This window comes from Monodelphis domestica, chromosome 8, assembly GCF_027887165.1.
Source record: "Monodelphis domestica isolate mMonDom1 chromosome 8, mMonDom1.pri, whole genome shotgun sequence".
In the NCBI taxonomy this organism is placed as follows: Eukaryota; Metazoa; Chordata; class Mammalia; order Didelphimorphia; family Didelphidae; genus Monodelphis; species Monodelphis domestica.
Genome location: NC_077234.1, coordinates 71,074,945 through 71,093,845, shown reverse-complemented (window position 1 = coordinate 71,093,845; position 18,901 = coordinate 71,074,945). Strand labels below are relative to the sequence as shown.

The window sequence follows — 18,901 nt, the reverse complement described above, 5'->3', positions numbered from 1 at the left end:
TGAATTAAAACATTTTTTTAAATGCACAAAGAGTACAATGAGCAAAAACTGTGAAGGATGATGAAAATGTTACAACACATTCCTCAGCACCAACATTTCATTTCCTAGAACTGCATGTAAACTGTAGAGGAGTTACAAACCCATGAAATAATGATAAATAACCAAAACATGCTTCATTTCAAATGATAGAAACATCCTTCGTGGAGGGAAGAACTATCATTAGTGTTTGTGGAGAGCTGGGGTTCCAGTGAACTTTACTAATGAAACATACACTCAAAGTTATAAAGTATTGCTCAAACTGCTCTTGAAGGACATAAAAAACACAAATGGCAAGTGATACAGGTGGTTTCTTCACCCATTTCTCAGTTGAATAAACTAAACCACCCTGTCACTTTCTCTGTTTCTTCTCCACACTAACTGTGCTACAAATTCTGAGCAAACAAAGTCTTGTGGCTCATTCTAACTCTTTAAGGCTCCATTCTGTCCGATATATACAAACACACATGTGCACACATGTGCAGGTGTGTGTGTATGTGTGTGTGTGTGTGTATGTAGGTGTGAATGTGTGTGTAGGTGTGAGCATGAGCGTGTGTGTAGGTGTGTGTGGGAGAGTGTGTGTGTGTAGGTATGTGTGTCTAGGTTCCTGGAACAACAGAAAGCTCCACTCTACTCTTGGAGAGCAGGCTGATCAGCTACAGGTGTGAGGTTCAAGGATTTCCATGCATGGAGAACTTCCCTGGTTTGAAGCTTTCTATGTTTTGGTTTGGCCCTGAGCTGTTTGTCACTCCTGTGTCAGTTCTAAGTTCAGAATTCTCCTCAGGTGGAAAGAACATGAAAATGAGAGACAGCCGTGCATGCGCACACACAGATGCCCGCCTCCCCAGGAGTGGGCTCCTCACAGTGCTGGCCGGGTGGTCCGCCCAGCCTCCAGGCTAAGCAGCTGGGAGGCCTTTTCTGTTTCCAGCAGCTCATCAAAGATATCTCTAGAAGGGGAAATCAAAAGAGATATCAAGTGTAAATGCAGAGCTAACTATAAGAATGATTCCTATTTAGTGATTATTCTCTCAGAAAAAAAGCAGCCTCCCCTTTCAAATCCTTACCCTGAATTTTGGGCTCTCTATAACATTTGCTAATAGTGCTTGAAATTTTTCAGAAGACCTTGGCTTGAGCTACTGTTTTATAAAAATGAAAGGTAATCAACCCCCCATACCACAAACTATGGATGAGGGGTTCAGAAATTATTAAGTACATGAATTCAGAGAATTTCTCTGGCACACAGATTTTAAAAATTGGATCTCTCTTATCCTCAGTAAGGAATCACCAAGTAAGTATGGGAGGCTAGATCCTGCATAACCATCCACCCACTCTAGTACTTCTTGAAGACCAATAGATGGAGTATGATTTAAGAATTACTGCTAATAGTATTATCAAAGGAAAATACTTAGCTTATGAGAAATTTCAAGGCAAAAAAAAGGTAATAAAAACTTCAAATGGCAAAAATATCTAAATATTTTATATCCAGATAAAGGAAGAAAAAAAATTGGGCAATTTTTGGCCTGAGTTGGGCCAATCTCTTACTTGTGCATATAAAAGAAGATGTAACCACTCCGGTCTCGATCACTTTGAACAGAGGCCTCTTGGATTTTAGATACCTCCAAATCATTATAAGTGAACCAGGCCTGCTTCTTGATGTCATACACATCACTAATGTAATGACCTAAAACAAATAAAATCAAGTAATCATTTTCCCAACAGTGCTGAGACTTTATAATGGACAAAGGCTGAAGCTATGATTTTGTTGCCATAGTGGGGAACCTCCCCTAGCAAAGCCGACTGACATTCTCTGTAGTCTAGAGTGCTGGGAAGCTTTTCAGAGAACTAAGAGGTTCAGTGCCTTAACTAGAATCCCAAATCAGAATAAATCAGAACTTGAACACAGTTCTTCAAGGCCAGCCTTTGCACATTATAGGGAGGGGAAAAAAATCCTACACAAAACAAAAATACCCCAGAAATTAAAATGATTTTTTATAGTCTCCTATTTTTTTTAAATCCTAAAAAAGTATAAACCTCTAAAATGTCTATAAATTTAAATTCAGGTTGCAGTGCACTGAACACACTCATTTCAGGATTTTTTTCAACAGGAACTATTGTCTAGCCATGCCTTCCCAATCCTATATTGATGAAATTGATTTTTAAAAACTAAATGGAATTAATCCCTACTAAATCTCATTCTATTCAATGCAGCTTATTATTCTAATTTGTTAGAACCTTACTAGGTCCTAATTCTCACTTAACAAATTAGCTACTTTTCATAGGTTTGTGTATCTCAAAAGTAGAGCTTCTTCATCAAAGTCATAAAAATGTTGAGCAAGGCGCAGGGCCAAGGACGCTTTGGGGAAGTGTAGTATATGGGGCACAAAGTATAAGTACGGCACTCTCTTAAAAATATCCATCGAATGACATGTGCCATTAATGACTAGACTTTGGGTTCAGTTTTCCAACCAGTTCTCAATTCATTTAACTGCATTATGACTAGTCTATGTAAACAATAATAGCTAACACACTTTGGGATTTTCAAAGCACTTTACATAAGTTATTTCATCTCATCTTCATAAAAACCATTTTTTTGTCCTCAAGGATAGTATCAGAGATTTTCAGGAGGCAGCCTCTCTTGGTCACAGAACTGGCTGACCAGAGCATCCATATAGGCTAAGAGATTTATAATTTTACCACATGAAAACTCTAATGATCTTTTACCTGAAGAAGATGTGCTTCCAATATGGCTGACAACACTGATGAGTCTATAGGAATGAGGAAGATTTCCTGTCTAAAAAACACAAGTGAAGGTGAGCATTACATCTGTATGTAAAATAAAACATCAGGGGCAGCTGGGTGGCTCAGTGGATAGATAGCCAGGCATGGAGATGGGAGGTCCTGGGTTCAAATCTGACTGTATACACTTCCCAGCTGTGTGACCCTGGGCAGGTCCCTGAACCCCCCCACTGCCGAGCCCTTACCACTCTTCTGCATTGGAACCAATATGTAGTATTGATTCTAAGGCAGGAGGTAAGGGTTTAAGAAAAATTAAAATAAAAGATTAAATCTAAGCCTGAACATCAAAGCATTTATAGTTGAATCATAATACTTGGTATACCTAGAATCTATCACAATGTGGTGAACCATGAATACTTTATATACATTATGTAATCTTTATATAAAGTAAATATATAATCCTAATTCAATCCAATTAACAGCTCTTAAGGGCATACCATATTGAAAATATTGAACCCAAAACCCATAAAGATGTTTTAGGGTTAGTTATCAAATATTTTTTCAATATCTATTGGCCTGAGTCAATATGTTGTTGGGAAAAAAAGAAAAGAGAATGTTTCTCAGGAATATCTGCTTTGGTGATTGAAGGTAACAGTCATATGTTCCAAAGTGCCATATTTCTCAGTTCTCATTGAGTATACAGAAAAAAGGTTAAACTTTATTTTTAACTCCACTATTTTATTTATGAATAAAAAATATAAAAAACACTTGACTGATGCCAACTTAGCAAAACATAAAAGAGCTAGCAACAAAATAACAGCAGACTCCTTGACAGAAAAATGGGAAAAAAGCTTGAGTCTCACCTCAGCATTTCTTTTCAACTCCTCTGCTTCAGCTTCTGTGTACTCCATATCGAAAACATCTTCATTCCCAGAGTCATCATCAGAGCCCATTCCATCCAGAAAAGAACTGTTAAATTCTGAAGGGCACAGACAAGGATTGGTAAAACATTTGGCAAACACACCAAGAGACTGGAACAGAAGAAAGCCTAGATTCTAGTGCCATCAAAAGCAAAAGTGAACTATTAAAAAAACAAAAAAACAAACGATGACTTCAATGCAAGCCACAGCCTATCAGATATCTCACAAATGGTAACAGAAACATCTCTTGTGTGCTTTAAAGTTAGAGTGGTATTTTATTTATATATCTATAAAATAAAATGAGGGGCCCAAGGTCTAATCCTCATATGGGGGGTGGGGGTAAGGGGGGAAGAAGAGAGAATAGAACTTAGTACCTAATCAACTAGCACATTCTCTTTTTTAACCCATACCTTCCATCTTGGAATTAATACTAAGTATTGGTTCCAAGGCAGAAGAGTGGTTAGGGCTAGGCAATGGGGGTTAAGTGATTTATAACACCAGTAAGAAGTGTCTGAGGCCAAATTGAACCCGAGGTCTCTCATCTCCTAATCTGGCTCTCTAACCATCAAGTCAGTTAGTTGCCACTGCAAGTCATTTTTTTTTCTCTTTAAGCTACCAGAACATGAGAATTATAACAAAGTACCCTCTAAATTTCTGGGATTTGACATTGGGCAATTAATGGACTATTTAAGAATATATAATAAAAAGTACTTTGAAAATTAAAATTACCAACTCCTAATGACTGAGTGGCCAATTAAAACAAAACAAATTTTAAAATGGGAATCTTAATTCTGTGGTAATGGCAGGATTAATTAAGAGCAAGCCTAATCACTCTCCCAAAGCATATAGCTCCTTAAATTTTCTGGATTCTAAGTAAAGCTATAATAAAAAGGTAGATTAATCCCCTTATTCATATAGGGATTCATAGCTTAAATAATTACCAAGATAGATGGAGTATATATTAAAAACCTCCAATTGGCTTCCAACTCTAGGTTGAATATAGGCACATGAAATAATTAAAATGTTTATAATGTGTTTATAATCTGCTCAGATGGACCTTATGTGACTGAAGTCTTGTCTGAGCCCAGAATTAAGATATGGTATTCTGGGATTATTTCAATTTGTGTAGTTATCCATCTGTAATTAAGACAATAATATTTTTTAAATGATCTGCTGTGGAGACTTATTATATTAGTTGTATAGAGTAAATGTAAACACAGCTTAATTTTAAATAACATTGACTCTCTTTAAAAAGGAAACATTTTATTAAAGAACAAATTCATATCAGTTTAAAAATTTACAACATGCCAAGCAAAATTATATTTTTAAAATATTTGAAAATAAAATGATAAACATTTGTCAGTGACTTTTAAGAATTTTACAGCATTATTCATAAAAGAAAAGCTATTTTGATTGAAATGTAGGTAAAAACACACATATCACCTTGAAGGCTTAACTCTGTGGCTCTTTTGAGGTCATCATCTTCTTTCTGTTCTCGGGCCTCCTAAAGGAAAACACAAAATCTAGTTCATTTAAAAAGTTCATTATAATTTTTGTCTTTTTTCCATCAAAGTTGTTTTACTCTGATTTCTACCACTTTGACACTGAGTATTAGAAGTTCTATGTGCAGGAATACTCATTACCTAAAACCATTCAATTTTCTGTAATAAACTAAAAAATACAGATTATGTAGTCTAATATTTGGAATAAAGCAAAGTCTCTAATTGATGTCTCTTATTCTTCTGCATCATTAATCAGAAGTGCATCACCTCTGAATGACCTGAAGAAGAGAATGTAGTTTATTCCTCAGAACGCCAGAATTGGCCCTAGATTTCAACATTTAACTCCAATCATTTCCTTTTATTGTTTCAGGCATGTAGGACTTTCTGTGACCCCATTTGGGGTTTTCTTGGCAAAGATACTGGAGTGATTTGCCATTTCCCTCTCCAGTCTATTTTACAGATGAGGGAACTGAGGCAAACAGGGGGAAGTGACTTGCCTAGGATCGCAAAGCTAGTAAGTGAGGCTGGATTTGAATTCAGGAAAATAAGTCTTCCTTACTCCAGGTCTGGTGCTCTATCCATTGAGTCACCTAGTTGCCTTGGAGGATGTGACAGTGTAGGAAGAGGCAGTATAATCCAGCTCTCCCCCTACAATTCTTCCACAAAGATCAAAAAAGCATATCAGTCTGAGTCCTGATTGGGAAATCCAAGGGAAAAAATCAAGATATGTCCTTTAACAGTGCAAGTTAGCATACGAAGACAGTGAGGATGGGAAATCCCATGAGGAGCATGTCTTACAGAACTTTACCCTTCCTCCTCCAAAAAAGAACATTCCAACATGGGAACTACATAAGGGTGGATGCTGTGTACTAGACTTGCACCTGGGGGTAGAGGCCCAGGAGTAAGGAGCAGTCACAGATCCTAAGCTATGCAGTGAGCAAGAAGCCAGTGTGAAGTGGAGAGCAGCTGTGGGGCTCTGTCTTGGGGAGCAGCACAGGGTCTCGGAAGCAGTCCCTACCCCAACGGGAAGCCTGCAGTGTGGTCACTCTGAACTCAGCTGGTGGATGGGAGTTGAGACCATCAGCAAGCTGCTGGAGAGCCAACCAAGGGCAAACTCACAACTATGATGCTCACAACAATGCCTAGCTCAGAAACTTGAAGAGCTCAAATTGGGAGGGCAGTACCTGGACTCTTCCTAGGGGGTCATTAGCTTGAAATGTCCCTAAGATCCAGGAATAATACTATACTCAGTATAAGATGAGAGCATCAGGAGGATCCAAAACAAGATTAAGTATGGCACAGACATTCCTTCTCCCTAACACAAGGTCCAAAGTCAGTAACTAAGGCTGGAAGAATGAGCAAACAAAAGTTCAGTGTTTAGCACAATGCCTGACACATGATCGGGAGTTTAATCAATATTTGTTCACTCACCACTACCCCTTTAAAAAAAAAAAAAGAGCTATTATGGAGCCAGAACCCAGAAAATAATCACTTGAAAATATCTACAATTAAAACTCAAAGAAAAATATGGCTTGGCCATAAGTTTAACTAGAATTCCCTGAATAAATGAAACAAGAATTTAAAATTATTTTATAAATGAAACAAGAGCACTAGGAGAGATGGGAAAAGAAACAAAAGTTATGGAAGAATTGGAAAGGGAGTTAAAAGTCTGGTACAAAAGGTACAAACTTTAAGCAATATGCTTCTTGAAAATCAGAATGTATGAAACAGAAGCAAAGGACTTCATAAGAAAAACTAAAAGTCAAAATACTGAAAAAATTGTTTTAATGTAAGGTATTTTATTATTATAAAAAACAAGTGAATTGGAAAACAGATCAAGGAGAGAGAATTTAAGACCCATTAGACAACTTTTATGAAAGCCATTCCAGAAAAAAGGGGACTAAACATATTAAGAAATCACAAATGGAAATTGTTTGGAACTCTTAGAAAGAGGAGCTAAAATGGAAATAAAATGAGTTTACTGCTCATTTCCTGAAACACCCAAATGACAATTCCCAGGAATATTATGACTAAAAGGCAGAGTTTCCAAGTCAAAGAAATAATATTCCAAGCAGTCAAAAAGAAAGGATTCAAGTACAGAGGTGTCATAGGATCACATATGATATTTAGCAGCCACTGCAATAAAGGAGCAGAGCATGTAATATAATATTTCAGAAAGCAAAAATATAGGCTAATAAAGTAACTTATTGAGCAAAACTAAGAATAATTCTCCAAGAGAAAAAAATAAACCATTAATGAAACAGAAGACTTCCATATTCCTGAAGACTCTAAGAGCTGCATAAAAACTCTGAAATACAAATAAGGGATTCAAGAAAAACATAAAAGGTTAAGTGTGGGAAATCCTTTATGACTAAACAAAATTGAAATAATTATACTCTATAAGAAGATGATACTACATGTTCCTTGGGAACCCCAATATCATCAAGGATCATACTGGGGGTCTAAGATGAGGAAGGGTTTGGGAGATTATACCCTAGGATCAGGAAGGATTTATATCAGTAATGCAGAGTTACTGCGATATTAGGAAAATTCATTGATAGCCTATATTGACAACAAAAATTATATGGTTACATCAAGAGATGAAGAAAAAGCTTCTGAAAGATACCCACCTATTCCTAAGGAATAGGATGCTTTCCACCCCAGAAATCATAGGAATAAACAGATACTTCCTTGTTATAAGAGGTAGCTATCTAAAACCAAGGGTCAGCATTACTTATATAATAAAGTAGCGACCTTTCCAAAAAGGTCAGGGATAAAAAGCAAGTACATCCATTACCAACACTACTCCTTGATAAAAGTTCTAAAAGTGCTAGCTAGAATGAATTAAAAAAACTAACCAAAAACAACAACAACAACAACAACAACTGGGAGAATAAGCATAGCTAAGAGGACAAAATTATCCCTTTTTTGCAGATGGCTGATTTAGAGAATCTTAGTCAATTAAAAAAAGTAACCACAACAACAATTTCAATAAGTTGCAGGATATAAAAATGCACCCACACAAATCGTCATTTCTGTATATAAATAAATATAAAAATAAAATATAAATAAAACACAGCAGAAATAGTAAGAATAAAAAATTCCACTTAAAAATAACTAACTACAGAATTAGAAATGCAGAAGAAAACATGATTTTTCACTTGTTTATTTGGGTATATGATTTGGGGTTTTAGTTTTAAAAGATTACTCTATTATAAAAATAAATAATATGAAAATAAGTTTTGAGTGATAATACATGTAAAACCCAGGGGAACTGTTTGTCAGCAATGGGAGAGGGGAAGGAGATAACATGAATCATGTAACACTGGGAAACATGTTGTTATGTTACTGGAATAAAATAAAGAAAATTTAAAAATATATAAATCTAATATAATAAAACTATAAAAATAAAAAATGAAGAAAAATTTAAAAATAAAATAAATTACAGAATTCTAAAATACTTAGAAGTCTGTTCCAGGAAGATACACATAGAACTATAGGAATACAATTACACACCATTTTTTACACAAATAAAGATCTAAGTAACTAGAAAAATATTAAGTGCTTATGGGTAGAGGCAGAGCCAAAATAATAAAAATAACAGAAAAGAATCTGAAGAGAAATAATGGAGGATGGGGATGAAGAGGCCTTGCTATACCAGACATGTCTCAAACTATACTACAAAGCAGTAGTCATAAAAATAATCTAGGGAATAAGCTTTTAATATGGTGCCTATTAAGTACCAAGCACTGCTAAATTCTTTACAAATCATCTCATTTGATCCATATGGCCTTGTGAGGTGGATGCTGTTTTTATCCCCTTTTTATAGTTGACAAAACTGATAAAAGCAGAAGTTAAGATACTTGAAGAGGCAAGTATCCAAGGAAGGACTTTAGCACAGATCTTCCCCACTCCAGGCCCAAAACTCTCTCCAATATTACAGCTAGCTATCTAGTGTTAGTACTATTGTCTAGTAATCTGCCACTATCAGATTTGGTACCAATTATGAAAAATTATGAAAAAGACAGGTAGCTAGGTGGTGCAGTGGATAGGGCAATAGGCCTGGATTTAGGAAGATCTGAGATTTGGTCTCAGACAATTACTAGCTACATCACTTAACCCTGTTTGCCCCTGTTTCCTTATCTGTAAAAATCAGCTGGAGAAGGAAAGGGTAAACCAAATCTCTGTCAAGAAAACCCCAAATGGGGTCACAAAGAGTCAGATATGACTGACGTGACTGAACAACAAAATGAAATGGAGAGGTCTATCAGTAGAATAAAGTATATGTTATGCAGAAATAAACGAGCAAAGTAACCTAGTGTTTCATAAACTCAGACATCCCAAACTGTTCAGGTAAAAACTCACTATTCAACAAAAACTATTGGAAAAATTGGAAAGCAATCTGGCAAAAACTACATATAGACTGATATCTCACCTTTTGTACCAAGGCAAGTTCCAATCATCTTTTAGACAGAAAGTGACATTATAAACAAATTAGAGGAGCAAGGAAGAAATTATTCTTCAGTTCTAGTGATAAGGGAAGGATTCCAAACCAAACAAGGGATAAAGAAGATCATAGGAGGTAAAATGATCATTCTGATAACATAAAACTAAAGTTTTTATGCAAACAACCAAGACAGCTAAACTTAGAAGAGAGGTACATAAGTTGGAGAAAAAAATAAACATATCATTCCTAAGTTATATAGAGAACTGATTTAAATTGTATACAAATGAGTCATTCTCCAGTTATAAATGGTTAAAGGATTTGAATAGGTAATTTTCAGAAGAAATATAAGCTATCAATAGCCATACAAAAAATGTTCTGTATCACTAATAATTAAGGAAAAATGCAAATTAAAGCAACTCAGATTCTATCTCATATTTTCAGATTGACTGACAAAAAGGAACATGACAAATGCTGAAGGAGTTGAAGGAGGAAAACAGGCAACTAATGAACCATTGGTGGATTTGTGAACTGGCTGCAATTTAGAACTATGCCCCCAAATCAATAAACTGCATACACTCTGATTATACCACAAAGAGAACAAAGAAGAAAAGAGCACATACGTACAAAAAATATTTATACCAATTCTTTTTTGTGGTGGCAAAGAATCGGAAATTAAGCAGTGCCCATCAATTGGGGTATGGTGAACAAATAATGGTATATGAATGCAATAGAAAACTACTGTTTTTCATGAAGGAGATGTTTTCAGGAAAACCAAGGATGATTTGTATGAACCACTAATGTAAAGAGAAGTGATTTGAACCAGGAGAACAATTTATATAGTATCAACAAAACCCATTTATTCTCATCATTTTATCTGGGAAAGGACTAGTAGTCTTAATGGGGAAGCTAAAAAAAAAAAGTTTAAACAACAAAATTAAAAAAAAATTCCACTGGTGATGACTACTGAAAGATACTTTACTTTTGTAGAATGTAAGAAAATCTAAAATACAATCATACCTTGTTGAAGAGGTTACAAAGTAGTAGACAAACACAATCTATTAACAACTTACTAAGCTACAGAATCATGTTTACTGAAAAGTACTGCCACATATATTATTCTGAAAACATGTATAAATATGCATGTAAGTTAATGACATAATTATATCAATAGCTGAAAAGTATGAAAAGTTTATAAGGAAATTAGATTTCCTGAATTTGATTACTCAAGATTAATGCAAACAGCAATATTGTAAATGTATTCTCAATGCTTAACAAATTATTCAAGACAGTTTCAGCTTTATCTTATTTTTAGCTGAGCTGGATGAGACTACAATGAAAACAATACTTATTGGCCAGATGCCTGAGGCAAGAGAAGTGAAATGCCAATGAAAACTCATCAGCTTTGAGAAATATAAAACATAACAGAACGAATCACTAAAAAAGAGGCAGCTATTTAAAAGAAAGGTCATTGGAATAAAAAAATAAAACCTTCTTCTATAACTGGTATTTGGGAAGACGGGTATATCTAAAAACCGGAAATACATGTACAAGTCAAAAAATTTCCCTAGATAAATCCTGCTAGTCACAGAATCAGAAAGACCTAGTCTAAATCTTAACTCCTTGCATAAAAGCTCTGTGACCTTACTGGGCAAGCCAGCTTTCTAACATTTCAAATTATAGAAGACTTTCCTATGCCATCTCATGCCTTGAAAAATAAAACCAAGAGCATAGCAAGGGTGAGGCTTACACATATATGAAATAATCAAGACTACAAATGCATCATTTTAAAAACAATTAAATCATGACTTATTTCAGTTAAACCTTCCTGAACCATATTTGACAAAATGGTGGAAATATGGAGAGTTGATTGGTTGACTCTTACTTGCTCCTGGAGGCTTTGAGCTAGGGCCTGCTGGAGTTCTTCCTCCTCCCGCTCTCGCTCCATATCATATTGTTGGAGCCAGTCAACTTCCCCCTGAGACCCTTCCGGAGTTTTGTTTTCTTTATTCTCATCAAAATCTTTAGTAATCTCAGTGAAGCTGGCAGGACCTGAGGAAACAAAAGAGCACAATTCAAGATTTCTGGATTTTTTTGCACTTGTTTACCAGATGAATACTTTCAAGGACTTTCAAGGTCCCTTGACTGTAAGGAAACATATTGTCTTGTCCAACCTCAAGGCCACCAGGGTATTTTTCCTTGAAAGTTTTTCTTTATTTTTTTTTTATATTTTATTTTCTCAATTATATACCTTCTAAGTTTTTCTTAAGGGATATCACAAATGCCATTAATACTCTCCTCCCCCAAATGAAGGGGAAAAAAAACCTGGGGCAAAACACAATTTCATTATTCAATACCATCTTTATACAACACAATTTTTCAGGACCCAAAGGACTCGTTCAATACAGTTGTCCCTCCCTATATGCAGTTCACTTATTGTGGCTGATGGAATGAAAAGCAACCAAACACAGTGCTGTGTTCTGTATTCTGGGCACTGACTGGCTCAGTGTTAATAAGGTTAGGTTAATGAGAGTGTTGAAAAGGTTTATCGAAGAGTGGGGTTTATAAAGTCTTAATATATAATAAAATAAATGTAGTGCTGCTACTTCACGGATTTTCATCTATTGCAGGGGTCTCTGGAACATAACTCCTGCCACAGGTGAGAGATCACTGTACATGTTTTCTAGAAAGTTAGTTGATGCAGCCCGTAAACCAAAAACTTTCCAACAATTAATCCTACAAAGGAGACAATGTTTTTATAATCACTCATTTATAATGCTAAAATCAATATAGGCACATACTTCTGTATTTGTTCAGAAGTTGTGTTTAAAATGACATAGTCAAGCCTAGTCAGATGGATTAGTTTATGAATTACTATTTCAATTTAAAAGATTTGGAGGAGGCGGAGTCAAGATGGCGCTGTAGAAGCAGCAAAAGTCTCTAAAAACCCTTCCTTACCGATTAACAAACTAAATGCTCCTAGGGGACTGAAAATCAAACCTAACAACAAGACAGAGCCAAGGAACCCTCCTGCTGGACTCAACTTAAAAGGTACGCCCTCCAAAAGCCAGAATTCGAGAACAGTCGGGTTTAAGGGGAAGGAAGAAAGGAAGGTCCCAGGACCCCTCCCCCACATAAAGCACTAAGACTCTAGCAGCAGATGTAACTTCTTGGCAGGCAAGGGTGCTGGTCTGGAGGGAGTACCTTGCGCGCAAAGCTGTACCAGGATCAAAGCATTGAACACAGGTGGTGGGAAAGCAGTTAGAGAAGAAGCCCAGAGAGGGCAGTCTAGTTGCAGCAGCAGAGACCCACCATATTGCTAACCTCTTCCCAAGGTTTTGGCCTCAGGGCACATCCAGCTAAACCCAGCTGGACTTAATCCCATTAAAGCCTTCAGAGGGCAGGGAAGCACAAGCTCCAACACCCCTCCCTGACAGACTGCACTGAGATTTTCTGACAAAGCTCCAAGGGTGAAGGCAGACAGAAAAGCCCAAAACCACCCAAAAAAAAAAAAAAGGAGCAAAAGCACAGGCAACTGCAGGGAGTAAAGAAGGGGTAAATATGAGCAAACAACAGAAAAAGAAAAAAAGAAATTACAATCGACAGCTTCTATACGGGCAATGAATAAATAGCAAATGGAACAGAGAAAAATGAGGGAACACCAAGGGAAAAAAAAACAGAAACCTCAGAGAATTGGATACAGGCTTTGGGAAAACTCAACATATGATTCAAAATAAAATTAAGAGGCTGAAGACAGCTGGGAAAAGAACTTAAAAAACAAGATAAGTCATCTGGAAACATAAAACAGTGTCTTGAAAACCAAAATTATTTAGCTTGAAAATGAGGTAAAGGAGATGAAATAAGAGGCAAAGAAAAGACGAGGCAGAGAAGATGAAAGATGACCTCCAAAGAAAATCAGATCAGAAGGATGACCAAAAAGCCAGGGAAGAAATCCAGTCCTTAAAATCCAGAATACAACTAGAAGCAAGTGACTTCACAAGGCAGAAGGACAGTATAAACAAAATCAAAAGAATGAATAAATTGAGGAAAATATGAAGCATCTTATTCACAAAACAAGATTTAGAAAATCGTTCCAGGAGAGTCAATTTAAGAATCATTGGTCTACCAGAAGACAATGACAAAAGAAAAAGCCTGGACATCATACTACAGGAAATTATCCAAGAAAACTGCTCCAATATTCTAGAACAAAAGGGAAAAGTGGAGATTGAAAGAATCCACAGATCACCTCCTGTACTTAATCCCCAAATGACAACACCCAGGAATGTTACGGCTAAATTGAAGAACTATCAGGGGGGCAGCTGGGTAGCTCAGTAGATTGAGAGCTAGGCCTAGAGACAGGAGGTCCTAGGTTCAAATCTGGCCTCAGACACTTCCCACTTGTGTGACCCTGGGAAAGTCACTTGACCCCCATTGTCTAGCCCTTACCACTCTTCTGCTTTGGAGCCAATACACATTATTGACTCCAAGACAGAAGGTAAGGGTTTAAAAAAAAAAAAAGAACTATCAGATCAAGGTAAAAATACTACAAGCAGCTAAGAAGAAGTCATTCAAATACCATGGAACTACAGTGAGGATAACACAGGATCTGGCTACATCTACACTGAAGGACCGAAAGGCATAGAATATGATATTTTGGAAAGCAAGGGAACTAGGTCTACAACGAAGAATCAAGTACCCAGCAAAACTGACTATATTCTTACAGGGGAAAGTATGGACATATAACAAAATAGAAGAATTCCAAGCATTTATAAAGAAAAGACCAGACCTGAACAGAAAATTTGATGCCCAAGCACAGAACTCAAGAGAATCATCAAAAGGTAATTAAGAAAGAGGGGGAAAAAAATACACCAAAAACAAACAAACAAACAAAAAAAACCACAATACTTCTTTTTAAGAGACCCAATAAGTTAAAATGATATCTATCCCTATAAGAAGTCATATAAGAGGTCACTGGTAATTCTTAAAAAATGTTATTATCACCTGGGCAGCTAGAAGAATTACACTTAGAGGGAACAGTGACAAACTGTATAGGATGAAATGCCAAGACATAAATATGTATATAGATATATGTATTCATAAATACATATTTATGGGTATATACATACATACATACATATATACATACATACATACAACTAGAGCTACAAAAAGAGGTTAATACTAAAAGAAATGGGAAAAGAAACAACAGGGGTAAGTTTATATGTCACAAAGAAGCTCATGGCAGGAGGGGGGAAAACATCAATACATTGGAAGGATAAAGAGGTTGGAGATAGAAAATACTCAACTCTTACATGCATTGAAATTGACTCAAAGTGGGAAGAACAATCAAATACATTGGGGGCAGAGAACTGATTTGCGCCCTATAGGGAAGTAGAAAGGTAACAAACGGACTGGTGGGGAGGGAAACAGTACAAGGGAGGGAGAGAGTAGGGGGGTAGTATAAAAAGACTATAAAGAAAATTAAGAGGGGAATAAGAAGGGATAGAAAGGGAAGTAAAATAAGGGTAGGAATTAGGGGGACTGATTAAAAACAAAACATTGTTGTAGAAGGAAATAGTGAAAAAAGAAAAGGCAGGACTAGGAGTGGAAATCAAAATGCTGGGAAATACACAGCTGGTAATCATAACTCTGAATGTGAATGGAATGAACTCACCCATAAAACTCAAGTGAATAGCAGAGTGAGTCAGAAACCAAAACCTACCATATGCTGTATACAAGAAACACACATGCAGAAAGTAGACACGCCTATGGTAAAAGTAAGAGGATGTAGCCAAGTCTATTGAGCATCAACTGATAAAAGGAAGGCAGGAGTCACAATCATAATATCTGACAAAGTCAAAGTAAAACTAGATAGGAAAGGTAATTACATCCTGATAAAAGGTAGTATAAACAATGAGGAAATATCAGTACTCTACATGTATGCACCAAATGGCATAGCATCCAAATTTCTAAAGGAGAAACTAGTGGAGCTCAAGGATGCAACAGACAGAAAAACTATACTAGTAGAGGACCTGAACCTTCCGCTATCAAAACTAGATAAATCAAACCAAAAAATAAATAAGAAAGAGGTAAGAGAAGTGAATGAAATCTTTAAAAAATTAGAGTTAGTAGATATGTGGAGAAAAATAAATAGGGACAAAAAGGAATACACCTTCTTTTCAGCAGCACATGGTACATTCACAAAGATTGACCATGTCCTAGGGCATAAAAACATTGCAAATGAGTGCAAAAGAACAGAAATAATAAATGCAACTTTCTCAGACCACAATGCAATGAAAATAATTAGTAAGCATACATGGAGAGGCAAATCAAAAATTAATTGGAAATTAATCAATACGATTCTCCAGAATTGGTTAAAGAACAAATCATAGAAAAAATTAATAATTTCATTGAAGAAAATGACAACGATGAGACATCCTTTCAAAATCTATGGGATGCAGCCAAAGCAGTACTTAGGGGGGAAATTTATGTACTAGAGTTCATATATTAACAAATTTAGAGAGGGCAGAGGTCAATGAATTGGGCATGCAAATTAAAAAAACAGAAAGTGAACAAATTAAAAATCCTCAGATGAAGGCTAAATTAGAGATCCCAAAAATCAAAGGAGAAATTAATAAAATTGAAAGTCAAAGAACTATTGATTTAATAAATAAGACTTGAAGCTGGTACTTTGAAAAAATAAAATAAAATAGACACGTACTGGTCAGTATAATTAAAACAAGGAAAGAAGAAAACCAAATTGACAGTATGCAAGATGAAAAGGGAGACCTCACCTGTAATGATGAGGAAATTAAGGGAATCATTAAAAAGTATTATGCCCAATGGTATGGCAACAAATATGGCAATCTAGGTGATATGGATGAATATTTACAAAAATATAAATTTCCTATATTAACAGAAGAAGAAATAGAATTCTTTAAATAATCCCTTATCAGAAAAATAAATTGAACAAGCCATCAAGGAACTCCCTAAGAAAAAAATCCCCAGGTCCAGATGGATTCACAAATGAATTCTATCAAACACCCAAAGAACAACTAATCCCAATATTATATAAACTATTTGACAGACTCCAATTCCTTTTATGACACAAATATGGTACTGATTCCAAAGCCAGGCAGGTCAAAAACAGAGAAAGAAAACTACAGACCAATATCCTTAATGAATATAGATGCAAAAATCTTAAATAGGATACTAGCAAAAAGACTCCAGCAAGTGATCACGAGGGTTATTCACTATGACCAGGTAAGAATGAAGGATGCAATCATACCAGGAATGCAAGGATGGTTCAATATTAGGAAAATCATCCCCATAAATGAACATATTAACAAGCAAACTGACAAAAATCACTTCATTATCTCAATAGATGAAGAAAAAGCCTTTGACAAAATACAACACTCATTCCTATTGAAAACACTAGAAAGCATAGGAATAGAAGGGCCTTTTCAAAAAAATAATAAACAGTATATACCTAAAACCATCAGGCAACATCATCTGCAATGGGGATAAACTAGAAGCCTTCCCCTATTATTTAACATGGTACTAGAAATACTAGCTGTAGCAATTAGAGAAGAAAAAGAAATTGAAGGCATTAAAATAGGCAATGAGGAGGCCAAGCTATCATTCTTTGCAGCTGATATGATGGTGTACTTAAAGAATCCTAGATAATCAACCAAAAAGCTAGTCAAAATAATCAACAACTTTAGCAAAGTTGCAGGATACAAATTAAATTCACATAAGTCATCAGCATTTCTATATATCTCCAACACATCGCAGCAGCAAGAATTAGGAAGAGCAATTCCATTCCAAATCACCCTAGACAATATAAAATACTTAGGAACCTATCTGCCGAGACAAACACAGTAACTATATGAACACAACTACAAAACACTTTCCACACAACTAAAACTAGATCTGAACAATTGGAAAAACATTAACTGTTCTTGGGTAGGATGAGCTAACATAACAAAAATTACCATCCTACCCAAAGTGCCATACCCATTGAATTTCCAAAAAACTTTTTTTACTGAATTAGAAAAAACTATAACAAAGTTAATTTGAAAGAACAAAAGATCAAGGATATCCAGGGAAATCATGAAAAAAAAAATGTAAATGAAGGTGGCCTTGCAGTACCAAATCTCAAACTATACTATAAAGCAGTGGTCATCAAAACAATTTGGTACCGACTAAGAGACAGAAAGGAGGATCAGTGGAATAGACTTGGGGTAAGTGACCTTAGTAAGCAAGTCTATGACAAGCCCAATGATCCCGGCTTTTGGGACCAAAATCCAGTATTTGATAAAAACTGCTGGGAAAATTGGAAGACAGTGTGGAAGAGATTAGGCTTGGATCAATACCTCACACCCTACACCAAGATAAACTCAGAATGGGTGAATGACTTAAACATAAAGAAGGAAACTATAAGTAAATTATGTGAACACAGAATAGTATACATGTCAGACCTTTGGGAAGGGAAAGACTTTAAAACCAAGCAAGACATAGAATGGGTCACAAAATGTAAAAAACAATTTTGATTACATCAAATTAAAAAGTTTTTGTATAAACAAAAACAATGCAACCAAATTGAGAAGGGAAGCAACAAATTGGGAAACAATCTTCATAACAAAAACCTCTGACAAAGGTTTAATTATTCAAATTTACAAAGAGCTAAATCAATTGTACAAAAAAATCAAGCCATTCTCCAATTGATAAATGGGCAAGTGACATGAATCGGCAATTTTCAGCCAAAGAAATCAAAACCATTAATAAGCACATGAAAAAGTATTCTAAATCTCTTATAATCAGAGAGATGCAAATCAAAACAACTCTGAGGTATCACCTCACACCTAGCAGATTGGCTAACATGACAGCAATGGAAAGTAATGAATGCTGGAGGGGATGTGGCAAAATTGGGATATTAATGCATTGCTGGTAGAGTTGTGAATTGATCTAACAATTTGGAAGGCAATTAGGAACTATGCCCAAAGGGCGCTAAAAGACTGTCTGCTCTTTGATCCAGCCATAGCACTGCTGGGTTTGTACCCCAAAGAGATAATAAGGAAAAAGACTTGTACAAGAATATTCATAGCTACGCTCTTTGGGATGGCAAAAAATTGTAAAATGAGGGGATGTCCTTCAATTGAGGAGTGTCTGAACAAACTGTGGTATATGTTGGTGATGGAATACTATTATGCTCAAAGGAATAATAAAGTGGAGGAATTCCATGGGAACTGAATGACTTCCAG

At 35.8% G+C, this 18,901-nt stretch overlaps 1 protein-coding gene across 7 annotated transcripts in view; it reads right to left on the bottom strand.

Moving 5' to 3' along the window:
- USP37 (ubiquitin specific peptidase 37) overlaps window positions 1-18,901 on the bottom strand; it is a 71,841-nt gene continuing 52,940 nt past the window's right edge. For all 7 annotated transcript variants that reach the window (XM_056807871.1, XM_007501746.3, XM_007501745.3 and 4 more), the window contains 6 exons: window positions 11,524-11,690; window positions 5,136-5,196; window positions 3,636-3,751; window positions 2,758-2,827; window positions 1,579-1,717; window positions 1-983 (listed from right to left, as the gene is read on the bottom strand). In XM_056807871.1, the coding sequence (XP_056663849.1) occupies window positions 896-983; window positions 1,579-1,717; window positions 2,758-2,827; window positions 3,636-3,751; window positions 5,136-5,196; window positions 11,524-11,690 (641 nt within the window). In that variant the 3' untranslated portion in view covers window positions 1-895. The remainder of the gene's footprint in view (window positions 984-1,578; window positions 1,718-2,757; window positions 2,828-3,635; window positions 3,752-5,135; window positions 5,197-11,523; window positions 11,691-18,901) is intronic.